Source organism: Salarias fasciatus, chromosome 15, assembly GCF_902148845.1.
Source record: "Salarias fasciatus chromosome 15, fSalaFa1.1, whole genome shotgun sequence".
NCBI classification, from domain to species: Eukaryota; Metazoa; Chordata; class Actinopteri; order Blenniiformes; family Blenniidae; genus Salarias; species Salarias fasciatus.
The window spans coordinates 25,792,656-25,818,551 of NC_043759.1; the positions used below are offsets into that span (position 1 = coordinate 25,792,656).

The 25,896-nt window shown below is 49.9% G+C and overlaps 4 protein-coding genes across 7 annotated transcripts; 1 reads left to right on the plus strand and 3 right to left on the minus strand.

The window, feature by feature from the left end:
- Positions 1-4,430: 4,430 nt before the first annotated feature.
- gja1b (gap junction protein alpha 1b) lies at positions 4,431-10,192 on the minus strand. Of its 2 annotated transcripts, XR_003932954.1 has the most exons (3): positions 10,079-10,192; positions 5,207-8,179; positions 4,431-5,175 (listed from the first exon to the last, which is right to left on the minus strand). XR_003932954.1 is itself a non-coding variant. In XM_030109604.1 (2 exons), the coding sequence occupies exon 2, from the start codon at positions 8,162-8,164 to the stop codon at positions 6,998-7,000; it is 1,167 nt and encodes a 388-aa protein (XP_029965464.1). In that variant the 5' UTR covers positions 8,165-8,179; positions 10,079-10,192; the 3' UTR covers positions 4,431-6,997. The 2 variants fall into 2 exon arrangements, 1 of the variants encoding a protein (XP_029965464.1); XM_030109604.1 differs by having other exon boundaries at positions 4,431-8,179.
- Positions 10,193-11,368: 1,176 nt separating this feature from the next.
- On the minus strand, positions 11,369-13,877 carry LOC115401430 (gap junction Cx32.2 protein-like). 2 transcript variants are annotated; one of them, XM_030109606.1, is made up of 3 exons: positions 13,768-13,784; positions 13,254-13,377; positions 11,369-12,624 (listed from the first exon to the last, which is right to left on the minus strand). In XM_030109606.1, the coding sequence occupies exon 3, from the start codon at positions 12,571-12,573 to the stop codon at positions 11,737-11,739; it is 837 nt and encodes a 278-aa protein (XP_029965466.1). In that variant the 5' UTR covers positions 12,574-12,624; positions 13,254-13,377; positions 13,768-13,784; the 3' UTR covers positions 11,369-11,736. The 2 variants fall into 2 exon arrangements, with proteins under 2 accessions (XP_029965466.1, XP_029965465.1); XM_030109605.1 differs by lacking the exon at positions 13,254-13,377 and having other exon boundaries at positions 13,768-13,877.
- A 2,570-nt stretch (positions 13,878-16,447) lies between these two features.
- LOC115401431 (gap junction Cx32.2 protein-like) lies at positions 16,448-18,247 on the plus strand. Its single transcript, XM_030109607.1, has 2 exons — positions 16,448-16,551; positions 17,334-18,247. Exon 2 carries the CDS (start codon positions 17,343-17,345, stop codon positions 18,087-18,089), a length of 747 nt encoding a protein of 248 aa, XP_029965467.1. The 5' UTR covers positions 16,448-16,551; positions 17,334-17,342; the 3' UTR covers positions 18,090-18,247.
- Positions 18,248-18,746: 499 nt separating this feature from the next.
- Positions 18,747-25,111, minus strand: mcm9 (minichromosome maintenance 9 homologous recombination repair factor). 2 transcript variants are annotated; one of them, XM_030109599.1, is made up of 17 exons: positions 25,062-25,111; positions 24,966-25,031; positions 24,612-24,805; positions 24,160-24,310; positions 23,856-23,962; positions 23,561-23,767; positions 23,258-23,339; positions 22,982-23,182; positions 22,774-22,899; positions 22,580-22,699; positions 22,314-22,488; positions 22,013-22,215; positions 21,720-21,923; positions 21,522-21,604; positions 21,288-21,433; positions 20,131-20,863; positions 18,747-20,091 (listed from the first exon to the last, which is right to left on the minus strand). In XM_030109599.1, exons 2-17 carry the CDS (start codon positions 24,973-24,975, stop codon positions 19,783-19,785), a joined length of 3,051 nt encoding a protein of 1,016 aa, XP_029965459.1. In that variant the 5' UTR covers positions 24,976-25,031; positions 25,062-25,111; the 3' UTR covers positions 18,747-19,782. The 2 variants fall into 2 exon arrangements, with proteins under 2 accessions (XP_029965459.1, XP_029965458.1); XM_030109598.1 differs by having other exon boundaries at positions 18,747-20,863.
- Between the last annotated feature and the right edge of the window lie 785 nt (positions 25,112-25,896).

The window sequence follows — 25,896 nt, forward strand, 5'->3', positions numbered from 1 at the left end:
CCATCAAAGCTGTTGCCGATTGACTGTTTCACCCTGTTTATCTGTTTTCTGTTGGAGATTGGAACATTTTTAAAAAGCAGTGTGAAATGGAAATAAAGTGAAAATGAAAACAAATCTTTATCCTGCGCTCTGACAGCTGGATGGAGCCGCTGCAGGCCGCAGACTGCCGTCCTGGGTTATATAACCACGATGTCCAGGCAGAGCGTCTCGTTCTGAAAGACTGAGGAGTAAAATTCGAGGTGGACCTGGAGGGTAAAAACGAGACAAAGACAGAATCCACCGGGAATCTGGGAAAGCTCAGAAAACACGCCGCGGCTGCTCCGGCTGACAGGACTCAGAGCCCTCAGCTTAGCGTGGGTCATATCTGCAGCGTAAATCTCCCCTGACAGCAGCGGGACTGGTCACCGCGCCGCGCTTTTATGGAAATGGTTTAATGAAAAGCTCATTAATAAAGAGCCTCCGCCCGCGGCCTCGCACTCGGAGCCACATGTGGTCCTGCAGCAGCACTTCAGCGCTCTGCGCACGTGGTTTGATTTAGTGCAGTGGAAAGATTAAATAGGAAACTTGGAAACGCGAGAAAGACCAGTGACCTTTCTGATCATGAGATCTGGAGGAAGCGGGAATCAAAGGTGCAGCCCATCTTCGTACTGAGTGTGTGTGTGTGTGTTTTTGTGTGTGTGTGTGTGTGTGTGTGTGTGTGTGTGTGTGTGTGTGTGTGTGTTCAGGACTTCACTCTGTTTCAGCACATGATGCAATCCTCCCTGAATGTTGCAGCAGTGATGTGAGGAAAAGAAAGTCTTTGTGAGAATTCCACCTGGGTTCCACCCGCCGCTCCACCCGCCGCCCCACACGAGTCCCCGTCGAGGCTCAGCGCAGCCACACGGTACCGCCGTTACGTCGGAGGAAGTCATTAAAGCGTTACAGATTAACCTCAGCCGGTACTCAGACGCTCCTGTGATTCGCGCTGAAGCCTTTCTGTTCTCGGTCACGGCCAGTCTGGAAACCCTGACCCGAGACGTGGCTCCGCAGCTCGTCTGCGGCGGCTCCATCGAGCTTTCACTGATCTACAGGGAAAGATTTGATTTGTGGAGAAAAACTGAGAACTGCTGCTTTTCCTTTACACACTTCTAGCAGTTCTCAACTGGAATTGACAGCAGAATCACGCTAATGATGAGATTCACCAACTCAATGGCGTTAAGCTATCGGTAGCTCATGCTAGCTTGATACAGGATATTAAGTTGCATGTTCGACCTTGAAATGGATTCAAGTCATCGGCATTACGTATTAAATATGTCTGCTATGTGTGTGTGTTTTGTCTCGAAATGTACACGGGAAGTGGGTCAAACCGCCGTCCCACAGCGGTGACTGAGACGGAGCAGCCGTGAGTCCAGGCTGCAGGAAACATGACGACAGCTCTTCTTCCCAGAGAACAGATCAGCTGTGTCACTTTTATCTCACAGGGAGACAAAACACCTCTTGGTTATACACTCTGATATTCTGGCCTATCTCAAGGCCTCGGGGCCTGATCTGCTGCTGTACGGCAACATTGTCAGAGTTTAACAGAATGAGGGTTAGCCCTTTAACTCATCTGCTACGCCACCATTCCAACGAGATTTCCACTTTACTATTAGGAAAACTAAAATGGCAAAATATATGACTGGAAAAACAGGCCTTTTTATTAATTTAACAGTCACAAAACAATACAGGTGCATTTTGTGCGCAGGTATAATGATCCTAGTGGCAGTGTCCCTGGAGACAGATGTCTCTTTAGAGGGACATCCTGTGAGGACTAAATGAAGGCCATGTTTAAAACCAAAGAGTTGGAGCTCATTGCAGAAAATTGGACATGCAAAAAACTGCTCAGTAATTAAAAGAAGAGTTTGATTGCTGTAATAGCTAATGAAGATTTGTAATTATTAATAAAATTATTGATAAAGGTGTGAATAATTCTGGAAATACCATGTTTTGTTCAAATGTAAACAATAGCAGATTTTTTTCCCCCCACAATGGTGCTTCTTGTACACTGTCTTGTTAACTTTTGGAAAATGCCTGTATCATTTCTGATAAATAGAGAAAAACTTTTTGGTTGAAAAAAAAAGTTAATTTGATCCCAGATTTATTTTATTTTATTTTATTTTATTTTATTTTGTTTTATTTTATTTTATTTCATTTCATTTCATTTCATTTCATTTCATTTCATTTCATTTTATTTTATTTTAATTTAATTTATTTATTTTTATTATTTTTTTTCCTAATCCTAGATTTTATTGGAATATGAATAATTTCGGGCTTAATCCACAGTACTTTAAAACAACTCAAAACTATGTAGTTCATCCGCCAGGCCTTTAGGGGGCGCTGTAACTCAGTAGCTCTGCCACAGAGGAACACCAGAGAAGAAGACACAGAGCTCCACACTCCGCTGCTCCGTAAACAAACACAACACAGGAAGATGAGGCTTTATTAAACCGATAAACATCCAGAGCTTCTGCAGGACGCTGGGAAGACGAACTTAAAAACTGTATTTTTACCGCATTTTGGCCGTTTTCCCGTCCGGTCCGCTCTGTTCAAAGTGTGCTCACAGTGTTGCCCCGCGAGACAGCTTTAAACGAGAAATGTCGTCATGATTTAATCTCGCGAGATCTCGTGGCACGGGATCTTGTCGCACCACACCCCTAATGCAGTTCTGTAATTTAATAATAATAACAATAATAATAATAATTATTATTAATATTTAATTTTTAAATAATAATCTTTAATTTATTTTTATTACCATTATTAGTACACCACTAATAAAATGTGAATATAAATGCAAAAGAGAATTATATCTAAATTATACAATCAAATGAATAACAAAATAATACAGGGGAATGAAGATGAATTCGAAAAAGGAAAAGACAAAAATCTGCAAACTATGAACAATGTAAGTTTATTCCTCTAGAACCATTCAGACACAAAACAATTCAGAGTTTTACAAGAGAAGAAAAGAGAATGCATCAAATGAGGCGATTAAGAATGACATGATAAAGAAGAATACTTAAAGCTTCTATTAAAATAAAGGTAATAAAATAAGTCTTGTTTTATTTTTCAAAAGCCTCAATGAAAAACGGTGTTTGATTTTAAGGAAGTAGTGTGTCAGCAGGATGTTTGCTTCACAGATGAAAGCTGTTTCACTGTGTTTCTACTGACTGAAAACGTTTAGTGCAGGGATCATCAACTCTGGGCCTCGAGGGCCGGAGTCCTGCGTGCTTTAACTCTCTCCCTGCTTCAGCACACCTCAGTCTGATGCTGATGTCTTCATCATGGTTGTAAAACAGCCAAGTGCCGAGCCCTCAATGCAGTCAGGTGTGCCGCAGCTGGGAGATGCTGAAACATGCAGGACACCAGCCCTGCAGGACCGGAGATGAAGATCCCTGATTTAGTAGCTCTTCCTGAGGGCCTCAGAGCTCTGGATGGTTCATGTTCTGCTAGTCAATCTGAAATGATTCCAAGCTGTTTAGAACAGGAGTCCGATTCTGGAGTGGATTTTTTTTGTGTTGGAGAACATTCTAGATGAGCTGCAGAGTCTGAGCCCTGGAAACACGTCGCTACAATGATCCAGTGAGCAGAAAATAAAGTTTCTCTGAAAGTCCTTTGCTCAGAATCTTTTAATTCATGCAACATTTTTGCGATTATAGTTTGATTGATTTTGTTATTGTCTTAAGGTAGTTGTTGGGTTTCCGCTGTGAGTCCATGATTACTCCCAGATCTCTGCTTGATTTGATGTCCTGAGTGACCTGGAGTCAAGATGAGCTCAGATCTGTTTCCTCTGGGTTTGGTTTTAAAAACTTTCTGACTCTTCCACTCGTTAGTTTCATTCCTGCAGCGACTCAGCAGGTAGGAGAGGCTGAGCTCGTTCACTGACACTGATATATCCAGCTGTGTGTCTCCTCTATGCTGTAATGATCACGATCTGAGCCAGATGTTGAATAAAAGAGGGCCGAAGACGGAGCCTTGAGGAACCCCACAAGTGATTTTACTACGCTCGGGTTTATAATTACCCGCTGACACTGAATAACCTGAGTTTTATAAGATTTCAACTGTTTTAATGCGGTGAGATTCCAGACCCTTCCTCAGGTCTGTTGAGCTGTGAGTTCACGCGTTCCATGCAATGAACACTTTCAATCACTTCAAAAAAGGCAAATCAATCAGTGACTAAGAAAGGAACATTTTTATTGATTAAAATATTTTTTTTTTCACAGATACAATGAATGTGTTTTTTATTCCGCTATCATGCACTTTACACTGCACGACAGTGGAGCTCTCTGATGGACGAGAACCTCTCTGGACCGCTGTCACCCTCACAGAGCAGCGGCCTGATGTCTGGTATAATGCACTGTCGCCATTTCTGTGTTATAAAATAAATTAGTAACATGTCTATCAACTCTTACCACTTACTGTGTGCATCGCATTACACCTCAACGAGATCTCAGTGCAAATGTCTTTGTAGCTGGAAACATCCATGACATACTGTCTGTAAGTACCACACACAAATGATGAACCTTTGACACTTAAAAAAAAGAAAAAAGAAAAAAGAAATACAACGAAAGGAAAAAAAAAGAAGTCAAAAATTGAGATTTCTCCTAGTGTTTGGTAGTTGTGGAGCTACATTGGCATACAATTAATAAAAGTGACTAAATATTAGTCCAGATCTATTAGCAGTCTTCTACAAACTCACATTTCTTTGTGACACAGTTAGCTTGATTTACAGTACTAAATATCTATTTGTCAAGCAGCAGCGGTTACATTAAGACAAAACGACAGCTACAGAATGAGAAATCTTCCACTCAAAGACCTCAGGTGGTCGTTCTACTCTCTCTCTCTCTCTCTCTCTCTCTCTCTCTCTCTCTCTATCACTCAGGGAAAAGCGTGGACTAACAGCAGAATAAAGCCTTTCTTTATGGAAGCCACACACAAGCAGATGAGAGACGTCTTCTGAGCGGCGGAGAAACCCTGAAGACCACACAAATTCAAAGTTTATCAGGAAACAACAGCCCATGGTGACTGACACATGTACAGAAGAAAGAACTTGTTGCTTTTTCTTGTTGTTTTTTTTTATACCGTCAATAAATATACAGTTTGTGGGTTGGTGATGTTTTTTTCTTTAGTAGTCAATTCTCCCTCTTAGTGGTGGACGTCCTGCAAATATCAGGCCATCATAAACACGAACCTGCAGCCTTCCGAGTGAGTTTCAGACCGAATGAGTGAAAGTTTTGCTGAAGGCGACGGAGCGGCGCTCACATGCAGAATGTAAATCTATGAAAGTATGGCGCAGTGCATTAAGCTGTTGGGGATCATGAGTTCTCCTGGAGGGGAGCTGAACACGTCACGAGTGGAGAACATGTAGAAACCTTCGCCCTGCTGGTGCGTTTCCCTGTGGGGAGCAACACCAGCTGACCCTGTCCACCTTCAACACGCTAAAGCTGCTAAAAATACACACCTACTCACACACACACACACTGTCTGTTGCTCATCTAACATCATCTAATAAACAATGCATATCTACATCTTTAACGATTATTCATCTATCTGACCTCTACAACCACGGGTTAGGGTGGCAGGTTATTGGATTTTCATTAATTTTTCTACACTTTGGGCTATAAAAGTGTCTCCTTCTTTTCCGAGTCAAAAAAAATCCCTTTTATTTTAATTCAAATCTCACTAAAGAAGTCAGAAGTCCTTTCTTTCTACTACATTATACTTTTAAACAGACTTTACAGTGTAGTTACTCCACAACACAACCAGAGGACGACCCCACGGCGGGCCTGATTCAGAGGCTGACTTTGGTCCGAATGGGAGATTCTGATACTCGGTAGGCTGGAACTGTTACATCGGGCGGTTACTTTGTTTTACCATATTTCAAAAGGATCATTTTTGACCTGAAACGCAGCAGGAGCAGCCTGCTGCAGGAGTGTTGAACCCAGGCGGAGCGCCGATGGACACTTCTCCCCGGAGAGTGCAATCTGATCGTCACGAGAATCATCGCAAGTTCAACAGAACTCCACAACATCTGACATGGCTTGCCTTTTTCGTTTTTTTTTTTTTTTTAAACGCTCACAATTTGGAAGACAGAAACACTTTTCCTACAGAGAAGCGTCCATGAAAACACATCGGTCCTCTCCGCGCACGTCAATTAGAGGAATAAATGATTTGATCGACTGAAAACTGATCATTATGGCAACAACGGACTGAAGGGTGTTTCCATCACTGCTCCTGTTCTGCTGAGTCTTACTGACAACAGACCACATTTCAAATGATTAATCATGGAGACGACAGGAAGGACATCAGAAGAGCTCAAATCAATAAAAACACCAAGAGGACAGAGTGAAACTCTTCTGGCGACAAAAAGGTGACAATGCTTCAGTGTTTCAATTCATTACAATACTGGACAGCATGGCGGCGCGTGGCGTGTTCCGCCGCCGTGGTCGGCAGAGACAGCAGGAACTCGGACAAGCCTCTGGAGTCCAAGTCGGGGCAACGGGGATCAAACGTGGACAGGCGGAGCTGTACCGACGGGCCGAATCGAGGAGCGGGGCGCGAACGAGGACGAGTGGCCGTGAGAGTTTTCCCGGCAGGGTGGTTTAAATCTGGCGTTAGTGACCAGGAGACACAGTGACAGGCGCCGAGCCGTGGCCACGCCCTCACACGCTAAAAGAGGAGGAGCTACGACGACAGAGATCTAGTCAAGGCACATTGAAGTGAGTCAGCCGGCCCGGGCCGCCCGGCCCTGCTCCCGTGGCGGCGCTCGTCTCTGAAAACATGGTTAATGCCACTATGGGAGGGGTCGGGGGGAAGGTGAGTGTACCTCTGGCAGAGTAACGGCTTGAATGTCTCTGACTGGCTAAGAGTCTCTAGACTGGAGACTGAGGTAAGACCCGCCTCTCCAAGGAACCTATGTGATCAAGTGTTTCCCGCCCGCCGCCGCCGCCGGGCGCCGGTCCCCGGTCCCGTCGGCCCGGGTCTACACGTCCAGGTCGTCGGGCCGGGCCCGGCTGCTCATGCGGCTGCTGGCCCGGCTGCACGGCCGCGCCTCCATCAGCGCCAGGGGCTGCAGCTCGTGCCCCGCCGTCGACGACAGCTTCTTGTGCTCGTGGGTGTCGTCGGGGAAGTCGAACGCCTGCGCGTGGGAGTTTGAGATAGTGCTCCCGCCGCCGTTCTGGCCCAGCCGGTTCTGCTCGGTGGAGTAGTTGGCCCAATTCTGCTCGTTGGCCTGCCGGTTGTAGTTGCGGCAGGAGCCGGTGCCCCGCTCGCCCGTGGCCAGCTTGTAGCCCGGCGGGGACATGGGCGAGAGCGGCGCCGTGGGGGACGAGCAGCCGTTGTAGTAGGCGTACTTGGTGGTGGACAGCTCCTTGGGCGGAGGACTCAACGTGCCGCCGCTGGAGTAGAGGGTGGGCTGCTGCTTGCCCTTCACGCGATCCTTGATCCTCTTGAAGAAGACGTAGAAGAGCTCGATGACGTTGAGCAGGAGGGACACCAGGGACACCACCAGCATGAAGATGATGAACACCGTCTTCTCCGTGGGCCGCGACAGGAAGCAGTCCACCCTGTGCGGACACGGCGACCGCTCGCAGGTGTAGACCGCCGACAGGCTGAAGCCGTACATGTACCACTGGATGACCAGGAAGCCCACCTCGAACAGGGACTTGAAGAAGATGCTGACGATGTAGGTTCTGAGCAGGGCGCCCTTCATCTTCACCTTGCCGTGCTCGTCGATGCCGTACTTCAGCTTCTTCATCTCGATCTTCTTCAGCGGGATGTCGACGTCGCCGCCGTCGTTCTGCACGGCCTTCAGCTCTTCCTCCTTCCTGTTCAGCTTCTGCTCCTTCCTGTTCAGGTAGAAGACGTGGGCCAGGTACAGGAGCGTGGGCGTCGACACGAAGATGATCTGAAGGACCCAGAAGCGGACGTGGGAGATGGGGAAGGACTTGTCGTAGCAGACGTTCTCGCAACCCGGCTGCTGGGTGTTGCACTTGAAGGCGGACTGCTCGTCCCCCCAGGCCGACTCCACGGCCGTGCCCAGCACCAGGATCCTGAAGATGAAGAGGACGGACAGCCAGACCTTGCCCCCGGCCGTGGAGTAGGCCTGGACCTTGTCCAGCAGCCGTCCCAACGCGCTCCAGTCACCCATCCTCGGGGATGAAGGCTGAGGACAGAACAGAGAGGCAGAGCTGAGACCCAACGCAGACACAGCCGAGACCCACCGAGCGGCTCACCGCTCCACTCCCATTCAGTTCAGGGGTTAAAATACCAAACTTTTTACTTTCAGCTTTGTTACTGTGATAAAACAACATTTGCGTTGGAAGCAGAGTCAGATGTTTCTTCAGTTAATCAACTAAATGTGACCAGCAGCTCATGTGGAATCGAGTCTGAAAGCTGCTCGGAGTCACTGAGGACAAACTGCTGCTTCACGACTCAACTGACCGACTCGCCCCAGCACGAGTCTCCCTGACTGAGTCCCTCTGAAGGAGGACAAACCGAGGACGGCGAGTCACTGTCGGCACTTAAAGTCCTTCAAAGCTCTCGGCATGCCTGGAGTCGTTCAGCAACGACTCGATCCTCTGTGTCCACAGGAAAGAGTCGAGTCCAGCTGCCCAGGGTCCAGGGGAGAGCATGTGACCAATCACATGAGGGGACAGAGCGGGGTCAGGGGTCAGGGGTCAGGAGGGACGGGGGGGGGGGGGTTATGAGTGTATATGGTATATCAATTTGTACGGCGCATTAGTGAATGTCAATGTTTATGTTGTGTACATCGCGTGTGTGTGTGTGTGTGTGTGTGTGTGTGTGTGTGTGTGTGTGTGTGTGTCACTGCTCCATGGCCTCACTTCCTGCAGCTCAGACTCTCAGACCCTGCTAAACTCTCCCTCCTCCACGTGTGGACGGAGCTTCAAACTGTTCCCTCTAAAACACTCAGACTGGACATGGAGGCTGATCGATCACCGCTGATCCATCACTGATCCCTCTGGATCCATCTGAGCCCCACTGGTCCCTGTGAACACTGGATCCTGAGCAGCTACGGTCCCATCAGGTCTGGACTGGGCTCCTGGGGTTGGTGTTGTTAGAGATCGGTCCAGCGACTCTCTGGAGGAGAAGAACCGGCAGGAGCCTGCTCCATGACCGGGACTGGAAACCCGATCCAGACTCGGTCACTCCTCCTGCAGGTCAGATCCACGCTGGTCTGAAGCTGGACCGAGCAAAAGATCCACATAACAGGGTCCTTTTCCAACTTCAGCTCTGAGATTAGATTAGAATTTTTTATTCACTGCAGACACGCAGAATTACAGCAGTGACGTGCAGAACACAAGAAAATGTTAAAAATAGGCCAGCAATGGAGACCAAACAAGAAAAAGGCCAATTATACTCATAAAAAAAAAAAAGTAAAACTAGAATAATCCAGAAGCAAAAAGTTTGGATTCTCTTGTTGTTTTATGAAACAAATCACTCAGAGTTAAACACTTATAAAGGTAAGATCTGTGAAACAGACCGAACGTCCCAGACGGAGTTCACAGAGTTGGTTGTCAGAATGTTTCTTTGGGTGAAATAAAAGGCTTCACACATGAGCTGAGGCCGAGGACAGCGAGGGTCACGCTTTACTACTTATTCCTGGCTTTAATCTAACTGCATGTGCTCTCACTTAACGCAGATTAAATCTTCTGTCTCCAAAATGTACAGAAGGAGCTGGTGAGCTACTTCAAACTGAGGCTTTTGTCTGAGGACAGACGGACAGAGTCCCGCCGCTTTCTACATGAGTGAGTCCGCTGGAGACGGAGACGCAGAAGACAAAGCAGAACAATGGAGCTGAAAACAATGAGTCCTCAGCAGATCTGCACTCATCCTGACAGTCCTGAGAGCGGGACAAACACACTGCCACAGGGGACAGGGGGACAGGGGGACATCAGCACTGATCAGCATCCTGCAGAAAACTCAGTCCAGCACTGAACTCAACTTTTAACACTGAACTCACACCAACTTTAACTCTGTTCAAAAGTTTTCTTTTTTTTCTCCTCTGATCCTAACGGAGCGCAGTGAGACTCAGTCCACTTACCTGGAAAGTTACCGACACGCAGGAGGAAGAGGAGGAGGAGGAGGAGGAGGAGCAGGAGGAGGAGGAGGTCAGGCGCTCCGGACCGGACCGGACCGCAGATCCGAGAGCGGAGCAGCGAGGGGAGCAGTGAGGAGGAAAACTGTCAAAGTTCCCTTATAAAGAACTTCAGTCACCTGATCCCTACGTCAGGAGGAGCCCCAGTGCTGCACACACACACAGACACACACACACACACACACACACACACACACACACACACACAAGCGCGTCTAAAAGTAATGAGAAAAAAAAAACTTTTAAAACTTTTTGTCAAGTTTTTGACTTTTTCCGAAAAGTTCTGAAACTTTTTCTTCTTCTTCCTGGCGACTTTTTTTTCGATTTATTTTGTTTCCTCCGTCCCTGATATATATGCTCCGTGATTCTCCTTCAAAAATAAAACGTTTTTACATAATTTCTTTAATTTCTTTATGCGGGACGCTGCCATGTGACCAGAAAGAAAAAAAACAGTAAAAATGAAAATCTCGCTCTTTTTCAGACACAGAAGCGTTCATCCATCCACTCATCCATCCACTCATCCATCCCTCATCCTCCTCCAGGGCCTGATCTGATCCCTCTGGCAGTAGAGGCAGGTTCACCTGGACAGGTGAGCAGGGTATCACAGGACACACACACACACACTCACACTCACAGCTACAGTCAGCTCCTCACCTCACACACAGGATTCACACACACTCTGAAACCATAAGAACCAGGACAGTGAAGGCTGCACACACAGAACAAAGTTATTATTATTAATGTTATTATTATTAACATGTTTGAAAGTTCATTTTATTTTATTGTGAAATGAATTCAGCTCAAATTATCATGATTAATCGGTTGTATTCCTGCTCTCCTTCCTTCATTCAGACTCCTGAAGCGTCAACATGTGGTCTGGGACTCTCCTGAGGACGCCTCGGCTCTCCTCCTGCAGCAGACAGCGCCACCTGGTGGCGGAGCTGACTCATAGCAGCGGTGTGTGTGCGGTGAAGCTGCAGCGTCTGCTCTCTCTCTCTTGGTTTGGGCGAAGGAGATAATGTGTGTGTGTGTGTGTGTGTGTGTGTGTGTGTGTGTGTGTGTGTGTGTGTGTGTGTGTGTAGATGCAGCTGACAGTCACGAGAAAACAGGCTTTAGAGGATTAACCTGAGGACTGGAGGCGGTGATCACCTGACGCTCGCAGTCTGAATTGAATCAATCAGTCTAGATTGATCTACAGAATAAAGTCTTAAGAAAAGACAAGAAGTATTTATGAGCGTCTAATCCAGAAATGTTTATTCCAGAGTCAGTTGGGTTAATGATGGATTCCAGTTTCCACCTGCTGTTAACAGAAAAAGCCACACACTTTTTAAAAGGAGTCTAAACTTAATTGTGAAGAATGTTCACAAAGAGTGAACCATCAGCGTTTTCTACAGTGCGTCCTGGTGACATTCCCTCCATGTATCCTATTTTACAAGATTCTAAATGCATGTTTTGACTTTTCGCCGTCACTGTGGAGCTCTGATGATCTCCTGCCTCATCTTTTCTCCTTTCTTAAACTCAGGAAGCACATTGCAAATGATTTTATTTAACATTCTGCAGCTATAGAAGTGAACTTTGTGAGTCCAGACAGCTGGGTCCGGCCCTCAGGTGTCCTTCTCTTTGCTGATGGAGTCAAACTGCTGTTGCTGCTGCTGCTGCAGCTGCGCCGTCAGAGCCTCCATGGGGAAGTCGCTGCCCCTCCACCCTCTGAAGACCTGGTCCTGCTGCCCGTTGAGGCTGTACTGCTGCGCCCGGGCCTTTTTCCTGGAGTCCCTCCTCCTGCTGCAGAGCAGGTAGAGGATCTCCAGGATGTTCAGGAGCACCGAGATGCCCGACACCACCAGCATGAAGACGATGAAGATGCTCTTCTCCGTGGGCCGCGACACCGAACACTGGGCGCCGCTGAAGTCGGCGCAGGGGGACACCTCGCAGCGGAAGAACGGCGTCACGAAGAAGGAGCCGAAGACGAAGTACTGGCCCGCGCAGAAGCCCACCTCCAGCAGGATGGTGAAGACCAGCTGGGTGAGGTAGGTGCAGAAGAGGACGCCTCGGATCCTCACCTTCCCCCTGTCGTCCGTGTACTTGGGCTTCCTGGGAAGACCTCCGTCGCTCATCAGCTCCAGCGTGCGTTTCTCGCGGTGGATGACGTGCACGGCGTGGCCCAGGTACACCAGCGTGGGCGTCGACACGAAGATGATCTGCAGGACCCAGTAGTGGACGAAGGAGATGGGGAACTTCCAGTTGTAGCAGGCGTGCGCGCAGCCGGGCTCCTTGGAGTCGCAGTAGAACTCGGACACCTCGTCGGCCCACACTTTGTCTGCGGCGGCTCCCAGGACGAAGATCCTGAAGACGAAGAGCACGCTCATCCAGATCTTCCCCACCACCGTGGAGTGGGACTGCACCTTGTCTAAGAGCGAGGACAGGTAGGACCAGTCGCCCATGGCTGGACGTCAGGGTCTGAAGCCAGGCGAAGGCAGGGGAACCTGAGAGTCCTGATGGAGAGGGAGTCCAGAAAGAGAGAACTTCAGCTGAACATAAATATAGGGTGCACAAAATACAACACACACTTAACACATCTCCTCAGAACCTGCAGTACATGAAAGAACACGTAAATCTTTGGTCCCAGAAGATGAGCGGTTACAGAGAGAATATTTAAAGTTTTGGTAAAGTCCCAGAAGATGCTCGAATGTGGATCTGGGGATCTCTGGGTCTGTGGATCAGGGTTTGAATCTCTCCAAACAATCTGTCTTTTTGTCCTCTCTGCTCCCTTCAGTTTAATTAAGACTGAATCTAGGGGTCTGTCCATTGTACTGTTCCTCAACATAATGTGTTCTACAGGTCCACTACAGAGACCAGACCTCCTCTGAGCAGGAGGGATCAGGAAGAATCGGGAAGAATCAGGAAGAATCGGGAAGAATCAGAAGGAATCAGGAAGAATCAGGAGCAATCAGGAGGAATCAGGAAGAATCAGAAAGAATCAGTAGAAATCAGGAAGAATCAGAAAGAATCAGTAGAAATCAGGAAGAATCAGAAAGAATCAGTAGAAATCAGGAAGAATCAGAAGGAATCAGAAGCCTGGACTGACCCCCCCCTGAGGATCATCAACTGGTCCAAAGGTCACCTGATCAGGGCCACAGCAGAGAGAAGAAGAAGTGACGTCCTGCTGATGTGCTGAAGTCCTCCTCTGCTCACTTCCTACAGCTGAATCAGGTTTTTCTTCAGTTACGGCTGTGATTTTCATCTGTCTTCACAAATCAAAGGTTTTCTTCAACTCCCTTGGTTATTTAGGGAAATTCTCCTCTCGTGACATGATACACACTAAAAACAAGCAATGAGCAATGAATATTATTTTTTTTCATAAAGTCTTGTCAAACTGGAATAGTGTGTTTGAGCTCTGATAGAGTATCATAAAGACAGAATATTGAAATCAAGATATTAAACTGTTACTGAAGCCTTAAAACGACGGCTGTGGAAACACATTAACGATGAAGACAGAACACTGCCGTTGTCCTAACAGCTTCCTCAAAGTTCCAGCGTGTGAAACCTGCTGCTGTGTTGAGTTCGTCTTCCAGAAAGACTGAAATAAAGAAGAAAAGGAGCCGGTGTATTGATGAGAGGGCAGGAGGTGTGCCTACCTGAGCCGCTGAGCAGAGAGCAGGGAGGCCGCCGCGAGCCGGCGTCTTAAATGCAGCTGAGCCGAGAGACGACACGCTCGTCCACACGTCCGCCTGCCAATCACAACTTCTCCTTCTCCCTCCGAGCTGCAGTTTCACAACCCTTTGTTCCTGTAAAGGGAGTCGCTGGTGGAGGAGTGAAGGGACTCCATGGACGCACCCTGCCGGTCCTCCATGTGAGGCTGAGTCTTCTTCCCTCTGCTGATCAGATGGACCCACGGCTTCTGTCCTGAAGCAGACAAACCAGAGACATGGCTCCAGAAGGGAGGACGGGACACCTTTCCAAACACTGAACCTTCATGAGAACACCTGAAAGGTTCAGATGTGTGTGTTCATCCATGAGAACTGAGCGGCTGCTGGAACACACACTCCTGTTTATCCTCCTCAGCAGCTACATTTAAGCTACTCTGAAAAGTCAGATTACTAAATATCTTCTTTCAAACTCTTTTTTTAGGTTTAATATCATTAAAAAAATGGCTTCCTGATACTGAAGGATGTAGATCAGGTGGTCCTCGATTTTATGAACAACATAAATTGAGGATAAAATCAACATTTTCTTTCAAAAATGAACAGAACATCCACCTGGAAAGAAAAATGTGTGCGCTACTGAACTACAGGGAAAAGAAGTGTTTTTAACCAGACGGACGTAACAATAGAAATAAAAAAACATGAAACAAGGTGAAAAAGTTCATGAACATACTGAAAATTACAGTTTCCAGTTTTAAATGACACAGTTCCTCCTCCTCCTGTACCGTGGATCTTGCTGAAAAGCCGTCCTGTGGTGTAGAAACAGAGAAAGAGAAAGTCTTTCTCAGTAATCGTTGCTCAACAGTGAGGGCTGATGGGAAGACGCTCCCTGCCAGATAAGCGAAACCTCTCCGTCCTCCTCCTCGTACCTGCAGTCACAGGTTGTCTGAACCGACGCTGAATCACAGTGACAGCCGTCCTCCCTGAAGACGGGCCGGCAGGGCGACGCTGCACGACTCCGACTCAACTGTTCTACCTTCAGCATCGTTTCTTTATTCAGGAGGTCTGGAAACATGAGACTCTCAGCATCTCTAATTCAGGAGTTTATTCCAGTGTTCTGCAACAAAACTTGTTTCATACTGAAACCGAGGGACCCTCAGTTTCTGAGGGTTGTGTGTTTGATTCAAAACTGATAAAACTGAAAGAGCAAAGAAGAAGACTACGTGATCTACGTGATCAGTCGCTTTCACACATTCATACTTTCACCCAGTGGCCGTGACATGAGAACTGCCAGAAAAGTAAGAACGGCGTTCTGCTTTCAGAGGAACTGGAGGAGACGTTTCTGCATTGGCTGCTAAATATATGTGGTGAGGTGTCAACAATCAGTTTTCACAACATTCCACTGAAAGAGCCACTGTTCTCCAGTATCAGAGGCTTCACTCCAGCTGCATTTCATGATTTTAAAAATTTTAACAGGAACCTTAACTCCTCTGACTACAGACTCCATGTTGATCTGAAGGCAGGACGTTTTCAAACCACATGCTCCTCTCATGAAAACAGTTCTCACCTTGATCATCGACCCACACAACATCTTCATACTTCACTTCCATCAGGTGTATAAAAAAGTCTGACGGCCCTTCTTCATTAAAAAACTCTTCCATCAGCAGGATGACGGCGTGTGTGTTTAACTCACTTCTGTTCCATATCACACATTTACTGCATTTAAACATATTATACGTTTACTGCATATATATTGAACATTTTTAAGTGTTTTAATTGTAGTGGTTTGCTGTTGCAACTGTTACTAAAGAGGAAAAAAACTCTCAGATGATCTGTTTCTTGGTGGAAAATGTTACTCTGTTTTTCTTTTTTGTGTGATTTTTTTTTCAGCTGTCCTGTGCAGCAGGAAGCAGCAGAATGGAGGTCTGGCTGCTGTTATGTACCTGGCAGATTTGCTCTTCCAAGAGGAGCTTATAAGTATCAAGTTCCTCTTGTTAACATGCGTTTTAATTTGTTTTATTTATTTTAAGTACTGTTATAAGATAAGATCTGACGGTCTTCAATTAATATCAAGACTCCAGACGACTGGCTACAGCACCTGCATGAAAATAAGACAGAGGGCATCAAACGGACTTTTGTTGGTGAAGCTGAGGATCCAGGAGTCAAATTACACCAGAGGCCTACTACAGATCACCGTTATTCTAACCCAACACAGGAAAACCAGGTGCCCGAGTCCACAGGTAGAACGTGAAGAGTGATTAAAGATCAGCGTGATCATGCAAGTGTGAGAGTGATCATTCAAATATGACCTCTGAGAAGAGCAGAGGCAGACCAGAGAGGCCCTCAGGGCCCAGATCAGAGCCAGAGCAGAGGTCCACGCACCGGTCCAGACGGGGGCAGAGGAAGGCCCAGACCCCGGGCCCACCCCCCACCAGGCCCACTGGGCCCCGCCCCACAGGGCACCACTCTCTCTCCTCACGTACGTAAACAGTAAAGCTGCTCTGTTTTTCTGATTTTGACTCTATTTTGACGTAGTGATGCAGTGGTTCGCACAGCAAGGTCATGTGTTGGAGTCCGGACAGAGCATGAGCGAGGGTGTGTGTGTGTGAGTGTGTGTGAGTGATCGACTGGTGAGTTATATCAGTATTTCAACACGCCTGTCGTCACGCTGCGGGGAGCGTGGGTCTGGGAGGCTGTGATGAGCCAGCACTGTCAACTTATAAGAGGGAAATGAAAGAGTGAGGCTCACAGTGCAGGAACCGGCTGAGAGCTACTGAGGTAGGAGCAAAAAACTCGTTCCTCTGCTAACTTTCTACATTTATCCCCAAACACTGACATGTTCAGGGATGTGACACTTCTACTGATTGACTATGGATACAGAGTTATTTAGATGGATTCTTAACTCATTGAAAAGTTGAGTTTTCAGGTGAATGTATTCTAAATTCAAATCAAACAGTGAAGTGGGTTCAGAGAAACTTACGCTCCCACAGTTTGACCAGCAGAGGAGTCAGGTCAGAGCTACAGGCCGCTACGCCCTGCTGAGGGTGTTTCCTCTCCAGTAGGAGCTCCGACTGAAGGGTCGGGCGACAGAACGGAGTCTAGAACGCAGACCGTTCAGCTGATCGGGCGCTTTATCCAACAATCCAACATCATGCTGAACTGTGAGAGAGAGAGGGAGAGAGAGAGAGAGAGAGAGAGAGAGAGAGAGAGAGAGAGAGAGAGAGAGAGAGAGAGAGAGAGAGAAGACTGGGGCTAGTCTGAGACCAACCTGAGTTCATGTTTAATTTAACAAACTAGAAAGAAGGAATACTGGATTAATCCAGCTGTGGTTGGATGAATCCAGCTGTGGTTGGATGAATCTAGCTGTGACTGGATGAGTCCAGCTGTGGTTGGATGAGTCCAGCTGTGACTGGATGAGTCCAGCTGTGCTTTAGAGTCCAGCTGTTCAGGTCTTCCTCACGTAGCCTGAGACGAGCCACAGCGTCGTGTTGTGACCTTGTGCCCTTGGGCCTGAGGAGCGGTCTTGTCCTGATTCTACTGCTGTGCTCTGCCCCCTGCAGGCGGTCGCCATGGGGGAGTGGTCCTTTCTGTCCAACCTGCTGGACAAGGTGCAGTCTCACTCCACCGTGGTGGGGAAGGTGTGGCTCTTCGTGCTCTTCCTCTTCAGAGTCTTCATCCTGGCCGCCGGCGTGGACAACATCTGGGGGGACGAGCACGGCAACATGGACTGCAACACCATGAGCGTGGGCTGCAAGAACATGTGCTACGACTCGTCCTTCCCCATCTCCCACACCCGCTACTGGGTCCTGCAGATCCTGACCGTGTCCACGCCCACGCTGGTCTACCTGGGCCACGTGCTGCTGGTCATCCGCCGCGAGAACAAGCTGAGGAGGCGCCTGGAGCAGAAGGCGGGCGGGACCGGCCCCAGGGCGCCGCGCTACACCGACGAGCGCGGCAAGGTGAGGCTGGAGGGCGCGCTGCTGGTCAGCTACGTGGTCCAGCTGGTCTGCAAGATCCTGCTGGAGGTGGCCTTCATCGTGGGCCAGTACTACATCTACGACTCCATCCTGATCCGCCAGAAGATCTCCTGCTCCACGTACCCCTGCCGCAGCGCGGTGGACTGCTTCGTCAGCCGCTCCACGGAGAAGAACATCTTCATCATCTTCATGCTGGCCGTGGCCGTCTTCTCCGTGCTGCTCAGCGTGGCCGAACTCTTCCACCTGATGGTCTCCAAGAGCCGCTGCTGCCGCTCCGACCGGCCGGACGGGCTCAGGCTGGCCCCCGTCAGCGCCATGGAGGGACTGAAGGCCTCATAGACACCGGGGGGCGCCACAGCCTCACGCTTCATTACAGTCGTTTCCATTTCTGCTGTTTCATTGAGTTAAAGGTGCTGTAGGCAGGATTTTGCTAGTCAATGCTAATTTTTCTGTGTTTTCTTTGGATTAAATGTTAGAGTATCCATTGATAATCTTTTAGGAGTGTAGCATAATTGCACCACCGCGAGGGCGCAGCGTTTCCATCTGTCTCTGTTCTGAGCTGAAAAGGAATCTCGACAGCTCCAGGTATCTTTGACCAACCAGAAGAGCCCCTGAGGCTCTAACCGTGATTGGTCGAGGGGCGTTCGTCGCACGTTCTTGTGGGAGGGGCTTAACTTGCGTAAGGGCGTGATGTCAGAGAAAACAGGACAGGATTGGCTGTGCTGGGTTTCAAATCGCCATCTTAGATGGGTCAAATCGCCATCTTGCTTAGGTAACCCTAAGCAAGATGGCGGAGATGCCGAATCCTGCCTACAGCACCTTTAAATGATTTACTAATTTAAAAAAAACACTTGATTGACTTGACCCCTGACTCTTCAGCTCCTCTGTAGCGGCTCCAAGAAGCTTTGCAGAAAATTATCCGGAAATAAAAGCTCTCTTCTCATTTTCATTCCACGAATCTCCAGGATAAAAACAGATAAAGCAAAAACAGCTGGAAGAGCCAGGATAAATGGAATAGTTAATAATAAGAACAAAGCACTTAAAACTACTCAAAAAAGAAGAAAAAAAACAACTCAGCTTCTTAGTGTAGCTGTCATTTTTTTTTTCTCAGGGAAAACAGGAAACAGGAAAAGTGTAACAAAGAAGAAAAAAAAAGCAGTGAAAGAAGAAGAAAAAAGTGTCAGTATAGCAAAAACTATTTGAACAATCAGGAAACTCCCAGCAGCTGAAGAGGAACAGAGGCTGAAGTCGACCGGAGAAAGATCCAAAATCCATGAAATGAAAAACTAAAGAAAGAGGGAAGAAGGCTACAAACCTAAAAATGCAAAAAACATATCGAAGTTACATCTGCGGCACTTCAGAAAGGCAGCCTGCAGACATTTTGTCCTCATTTCACTTCTATGGGACGTGGAGCTCTAAAAATAAAACAAATAATGTGCTCCATATGAGGGATTTTATAGATTATATAGAAGTTTATAAAGTCCAGGCAGGCTGTGTTTGTGAGTTTACTTCTTTGGGAAAATAAATATCAGGTTATTGGGAATTCAGTCCAGATCATTCCCAGGATGTGCTGGTACTTCTCGTGTTGTAAAGTAACTGGTCCAGCTCCTCAGACAAACCATGGTGTGTGTGTGCGTGTGCGTGTGTGTTTGACCCATCTGTAATCAGGGATCACAACCAGAAAAACTGATTCCAGCTGAAAGTCCTGGAGGTCAGAAGCTGAAGGTTTTTTTTTTCGTTTTTTTTAACTATTTGTATTTTGTCTTCATTCAGCAGAAGAGCGGTCAGGAATAAAGCTGACATGTTTCATGAAACTGGATTTCTGTGTCTGATTTCTGCTGAGGGGAAGTGTGGAGCTTTCTGAAAGCCTCCAGACGTTCGCTGGTCTCACGGCGCTTCACAGGAACCGGAGTTCAGGACGTCATGACAGCAAAACTAAAACACACACTTTATTATGGCTTGGTTGTTTTATCGTCTTTTTTGAGGCTCAACACGTGGTTCCTGTCCAGACCCGGAGTGGAGGGCGAGTCCCTCAGAGAGGCTCTCGGTCCCAGTCAGTGTCGAAGACGTCCTGACAGGCGGCGGCAGCGTCCAGCCCCGGCAGTCCTGAGAACAGAGCAGCAGCAGCGGGCTGTGACGGAGGCTTCGGCCCCGGCCCCGCCCCCTTCCCCACGCCGACGGAGCCGGGAGGCGAGTCCAGCCGGCCCTCCGGTCCCGGACTGCGGCGGCTCCTCTTTCTGAGCGGACTGCGGCTCGCCGGCGTCCCTCCGTCCGTCCGTCTGGGTTCAGACGAGGTGAAGGAGAACCGGGAAAGTTTGGCCACAGCGGCCGCACCGACGCTCTGGATCCCGGCTGGACCCGGGGGGCCAGGAGGACTGCCGGTCTGGATCCCGGCTGGACCCGGGGGGCCAGGAGGACTGCCGGTCTGGATCCCGGCTGGACCCGGGGGTTCAGGAGGACTGCCGGTCTCCCCGGCCCTGGTTCTGAGTTCGGCTGCCTCGTCTCTCCTCCTCCTCCTGCTTCCAGGTTTCTCTCTAAAAAGAGAAGCTCCGTCCGGCTCCTGCGGCGTGAAGCTGTCTGTCCTCCTGTCTCTGGGCCTGGACAGCGTCTGTGGAGGGTCAGAGGTCTTCGGGGTGTCTCTGGGTCTGGACAGCGTCTGTGGAGGGTCAGAGGTCTTCGGGGTGTCTCTGGGTCTGGACAGCGTCTGTGGAGGGTCAGAGGTCTTCGGGGTGTCTCTGGGTCTGCAGGCGGACTCCAGGTCTGGAGCTCTCGTCATCTTCTTGGGTCTGAACATGAAGCTGGACAGCTTGTGCTGCAGATCCTCAGCGGGTTCGGTCTGCACCTTCTCCCTGAGCAGCGAGCCGAGGCTCCTGGTCCCCGGCCCCCGTCCCCCCTCGCCACAGGGCTCCTCTGGAGGACCCTCACACGGAGCGGACCGCGACTTCCTGTCGGGGTCTGCCGGAGTGGACGTGAGGGGGGGGCGTGGGACAGGCTGGACGGGGTCGGGGCAAAGGTCACTGGAGAGGTCTTCACCGAGCGTCTCTGAAGCCTCGTCCTCCATCTGGTCAGAGAGCCGAGGACCGGGGGAGTCCTCCGAGGAGCCGCTCTGCAGCCTGGAGGGAGGGGGACGGGAGGGGGACGGGAGGGGGACGGGAGGAAAGTTTTAGTCAACTCTGTCTCTGTGTTTATTTTAACCACCATTTAGCCTTAAACGTGTTTGTTTTTACTTATTTGCTATTTTTTTTTTCTGCATTCTGTGTCATCAATAGGCCCTATATCAGTGGTTCCCAACCTGGGGCCCCTGGCCCCCTCAGGGGGTCGTGAGGCTCTGTCGTGAGGGTGGGAGGTGAAGATAATTACATTTCTCATCCCAACAGTAGACCTACTGGGAGAATTGAGAGTCTGTATATTATCAATAAAACCATCACAAGAGGACAGAAATAATAAAGGTTTCTGATGAATCACTTCATTCTTTTGGTGTGTGTGTGTGTGTGTGTGAGAGACCCGGGGTCAGAGGTCAGGCGGCGCTGCGCTCACCGCTGCAGCCGGAGCGTCTCCTGGCGGAGCAGCAGCGGCAGGTCCAGGCCGCCCAGCAGCAGCTCACACTGAGTCCGGTACTGCCGGTCCGGGTCGGCGGGGAACGCCGTCAGCAGGGCGTTGACGTCGCCCAGCAGACCCCCGCCCTGAAACACACACCAGCGCAGCTCAGGAGGGAAAACACCACACACACACGCACACACACTGCAGGGATCAGTCTGTGGCTTCCCTCACCTGCATGGAGCACTCCATCAGAGACACGGCGACCACCGCGTCCTCGACAGTGACCGTCTCTCTGAACATGAGCCTGGCGTGAGCTGGAGGGACACACACCCACACACCCACACCCACACACACACAGTTTCCATGACATCCTCCACACAGAACCGTTGACAGTCCAGGAAGCCCCGGAGCCCCGCCCCCTCCACCCACCCTCGGCCAGCCGGCTCAGGCTCTCCAGCATGCGCACGGTGGTGCGGGCGGCGTTGCGGCCGTGGCTCTGCCGCTGCAGCTGGTAGTAGCGGGCCAGGATGCGGTTGGCGTCCTCAGAAAGCCGCGGCTGCAGGCCCCGGATCAGGCTGAAGTACGCCTTCATCTTCTCCATGGACCACAGGCCGGACGCCTCGGCGGGGGGTCCTGGGAGACACGGGGGGAGGGGGGGACGTTGTGACGGCCTGGTCTGCCGCACGGCGCCGCTCTGCGGCGGAACCCGGGCGTCTCTGCACCTCGGTCCTCCAGGATGAAGGAGGAGATGATCCGGTCCCACTCGGCGTTCTTGGTGTCCAGCAGCACCAGGACCAGGTCGAAGCGGCTGAGCAGAGGACTGGCCAGAGCCACGTTGACCGACAGCGGCTCGCTGCTGTTGTACTGGCCTTTGGGGTTGGTGGCAGCCAGGATGGAGGTCCGGGTGTTCAGCTTACACACCATCCTGCAGGAGGCGACACACACCGGAAGAAACACACCGCGGTTCAAAGAGCTGCAGCAGGACCGGGTCGCTCTGCGGCGGCGGCGGCGGCGGCGTCTCACCCGGCTTTGGCCACGCTGATGGACTGCTGCTCCATGGCCTCGTGGATGCTGATCCGGTCCTGCTCCTTGATGCTGCTGAACTCGTCGATGCAGCACAGGCCGCCGTCCGCCAGGACCAGAGCGCCGGCCTCCAGGTGCCACTCGCCTCCGTCCTTCACCGCCGCCACCGTCAGCCCTGCAGAACACACACACACACACACACACACACACAGTCAGGACGGCGCTAAGGATCCTGGGTACAGTGGCGATATGGAACGAAGGCCGACCTGCACTGGTTGACCCGATCCCGGCGGTGAGCACGGAGCGAGGCATGACCTTGGCTGCGTACTTGAGGAACTGAGACTTTCCTGTCCCCGGGTCCCCGACCAGCAGCATGTGGCACTCTCCTGAAAGACGACACAGAGACTCCTGCATGATGCAGATGTAAACACAACACAAACGGTCCTTTCTGACCGGGTACCTCTGATCTTGGTCCCAGAAGAGTCGGTCCTCTGCACGCCGCCCGCCAGCACCATGGCCACCGCCAGTTTGATCACATACATGCCAAAGACCTGCGGGCACAGGCTCAGCAGGATGTTGTTCCTTCCTACAGAGAGGAGGAGAGAGAGCGGTTCTTCCGGAGGTCGGAGGCGAGGTCCGGTGTGTGTGGTGAAGAGCGGTTCCGGTACCGGCCATGGGGCGGCGGCGGTGCTCGCTCCAGTACTCCTCGAAGTCCTTGTGGATGTCGCCGACGAGCAGCGCGGCGGCGGCCTGCTGGTTGTTCACCTCGATGTTGTTGGCCTTGAGGACCAGCTCCACGTCGCACGGCACGCCTTCGTGGAGCGGCCGCCAGCGCAGACACATCACGCCGAACACCGTCACGTCGTCTCCTGGGAGACGGGGGGACGGTTCGGTTCAGAGCGGCCTGCAGCCGTCGCGGCCCCGCCCGACCTCGGAGAACTCACCGGACTTACAGGAATCCACCAGGTCGTCCTCCAGAACCACGACCAGCGAGCGGGGAATGCTGCCCACACTCAGCCTCTGGACCTGAGAGCAGCAGCACAGCGCTCAGAACGCCGGGACGCACGATACAGCCGCAAACGGTTCACCTTTTACTGACATTCAAGCATTAAAACAGGAACAATAAAGGCTGAAACTCTCCTGGACCAAACAGATTTACAGATTTTAGAGTCAAAACATTCAGTGTGTTTTCCTCCAAGCCTCTCTATGACTAGACTGATGAGGGAAGCTGAATGTGCAGTGTCGACCTGCTCCTGGATCTTGATCTCCTGGTAGTCCCGGCACTGAGCCGGCTCCGAGCCGCTGGACAGGCAGCTGAACTTGGCCGAGCTGCAGCCGGCGGGGTGAGGGCAGCCGGCCGGGGGGGCGAAGGAGTAGTGCTGGTGGAAGTCGGCCTGCACCGTGAACACGTGGCGACACTTGGCGCACATGTAGTCCCGCTCCGACTCCAGAACCTGCCGGGCGACAGGAAGCGGCGTCAGCCTGTCTGCCGTCCGGCGCCGGCGCCGCTTCAGACCAAGAGATCCGCCCCGGAGTCCTTACCTTGGCAATGCTGGTCCGTATGACGGTCCCGGTCAGAGACAGGAAGTGTCCCACGTCTCTGGATCTGGGTACAGTAACTCTGGTGAGCTCCGGACACACAGGCAGACCTGCCAAAAAACACAGAAACATGGAGGAAAAGAGTTGAAGCTTTCAAAAAATATATACAAATAATAAATAAACAAAAGAACTAAAAATGAAATGATAAAATGAGAAGAATTTCTGATAGAAAAAAACAAGCTTGTAAAAGAAAAACTGCATAGAAAAACGTAGATCAACGTTTTACACGGATCCAGCGGAGACTGACCTGTAATGCGAGCATGAAGAGTGTGTTTCAGCCTCTGCACCTCACCCTGCTTCTGAGAAGCTTCATCTGACAGCTCCTGGGCTTTTCTCTGCAGCACTTTATCAAATATCGCCAGGACTTCGTGAGGATAGGCGTTGAAATAATCCCCAACCTGTGAGCAGCCAGCGGAGAGCTCGACATTATGAGGGAGTTCAGATACTCTCTGCACACACTCACTTTTATTTTACTATCCGTTTCTGCAGAAATCTGAGGCAGGCGAGCTGTTTGGATCACGTTCTGCAGAGATCAGATTGTTTGTTTACATGAAGACTGAATAAAGAGATCAGATTATATCAAGACCATCCATCCCATAATGCTGTGGGACATGATCACATGACTAATGGAGCTTTCTGAAGCCCAGCTCCTGTCTGACTGAACCCTCTGGCATCGGGATGTGAAGACAGCCCTGTCACCTCCATGTTGGCCTCAAACAGGGTCATGGCGTTCACCACCACCGCCCGGTGGGCGTCCTCCTCCCCGGGAGCGGCGGCGAGCTGCAGGAGGTCCCCGGGATGGTGCTCCGTCAGGTAGGACTCAAACACCCGGCCGATCAGCGCCTCCTGTTCCGGACTGATGGACATGGTGGAGCAGTGTGGGGGGGGGTTCGCTGCAGGGAGAGGGACAGACAGGGCGTTAGACTCAGAGTCCCGGGAGTTCCAGAGACTGACGGACAGAACAGGACAGACAGAACGAGAAGAATTTCATAAACACAAGAATAAATGAGTGTCGGTTCATCCGCAAAAGCTTGTTTTAAAGTCCGTTCCTACCTTCACTCATCCGTCCTGTTTCTCCACCACACGTCCAGCCGTGTCCAGCCGTGTCCAGCCGTGTCCAGCCGTGTCCAGCCGTGTCCAGCCGTGTCCTCCCCGGCAGGAGACTCGGCCTGTCTCTCTGTTTACACCCGCTTGATTCTCGCGGGTTTCCTTCGCTTTAGGAAACACTTCCGCTTCCGCTCCTTTCTTCTTCGAATGTTTTAGACAACAACCAGATGGTCCAGCACCGCCCCCTCCCGGCCACTCTTATATCACACATTGAAACGTGTACAGATTCTAGGTACATCCCGAAATCATCCTAATTTTTGGGGATTCACAAATATTTAACCAGAAAACATTTCATACAGTAGCCTGAGCAAGGCGCTGAAGTGGATAAATCTTTGTGTACTCCTTGAAAACAGGGAAATGTTTGATTGGAAATTACAGCACAATGAATAAAACAGAAAACAGAAACAGAGGCAGAAAATCAGTGTCTTCACCACTGCAAATAGCCTGGAACACGAATTAAAGTCATTATTATTAACTGTCTATTCGCTCTCTATAGGTGTGAGTTTCCTGTTGTAATAAATACGGTTTTTCTTGTTTCTGGATTACTTGTTGATGCGTGACAGTGTTTTTTTAAACACTCATTGCATGAATTTGGCTGTTCTACAGAACTGAATATCCACTCAGTTCTTTCACTGTTTATTACTGATCTCTCTGCTGGTCGACGTTTACTGTCACTGAAACCATTTCAGACTCAGAACCAAAGCATTAACTATTCCTACTGAAATATATGCTTATTTTGTTGACAAAAAGTCTTTCCTGTCTTCTTATTTTTGCAGGCGTTAACTGAGTTAAGGTACAGCACAAATTCTGAAAAAAGCTGAAAAAGATGTTTATGATTCACAACAACCTTACTCTTCCAAATGTAAAACTTTGCGAA

What these genes read in the sequence shown, in the direction of transcription:
- gja1b (XM_030109604.1), bottom strand. Translation starts at nt 8,164, where the DNA reads ATGGGTGACTGGAGCGCGTTGGGACGGCTGCTGGACAAGGTCCAGGCC.
- LOC115401430 (XM_030109605.1), bottom strand. Translation starts at nt 12,573, where the DNA reads ATGGGCGACTGGTCCTACCTGTCCTCGCTCTTAGACAAGGTGCAGTCC.
- LOC115401431 (XM_030109607.1), top strand. Translation starts at nt 17,343, where the DNA reads ATGGGGGAGTGGTCCTTTCTGTCCAACCTGCTGGACAAGGTGCAGTCT.
- mcm9 (XM_030109598.1), bottom strand. An exon ending in TGTTTGAGGCCAACATGGAG is followed by an intron (nt 24,311 to 24,611) that starts GTGACAGGGCTG and finishes GGCTGCTCACAG; the next exon opens with GTTGGGGATTATTTCAACGC. An exon ending in ATCAGCGTGGCCAAAGCCGG is followed by an intron (nt 22,216 to 22,313) that starts GTGAGACGCCGC and finishes CGCCTCCTGCAG; the next exon opens with GATGGTGTGTAAGCTGAACA.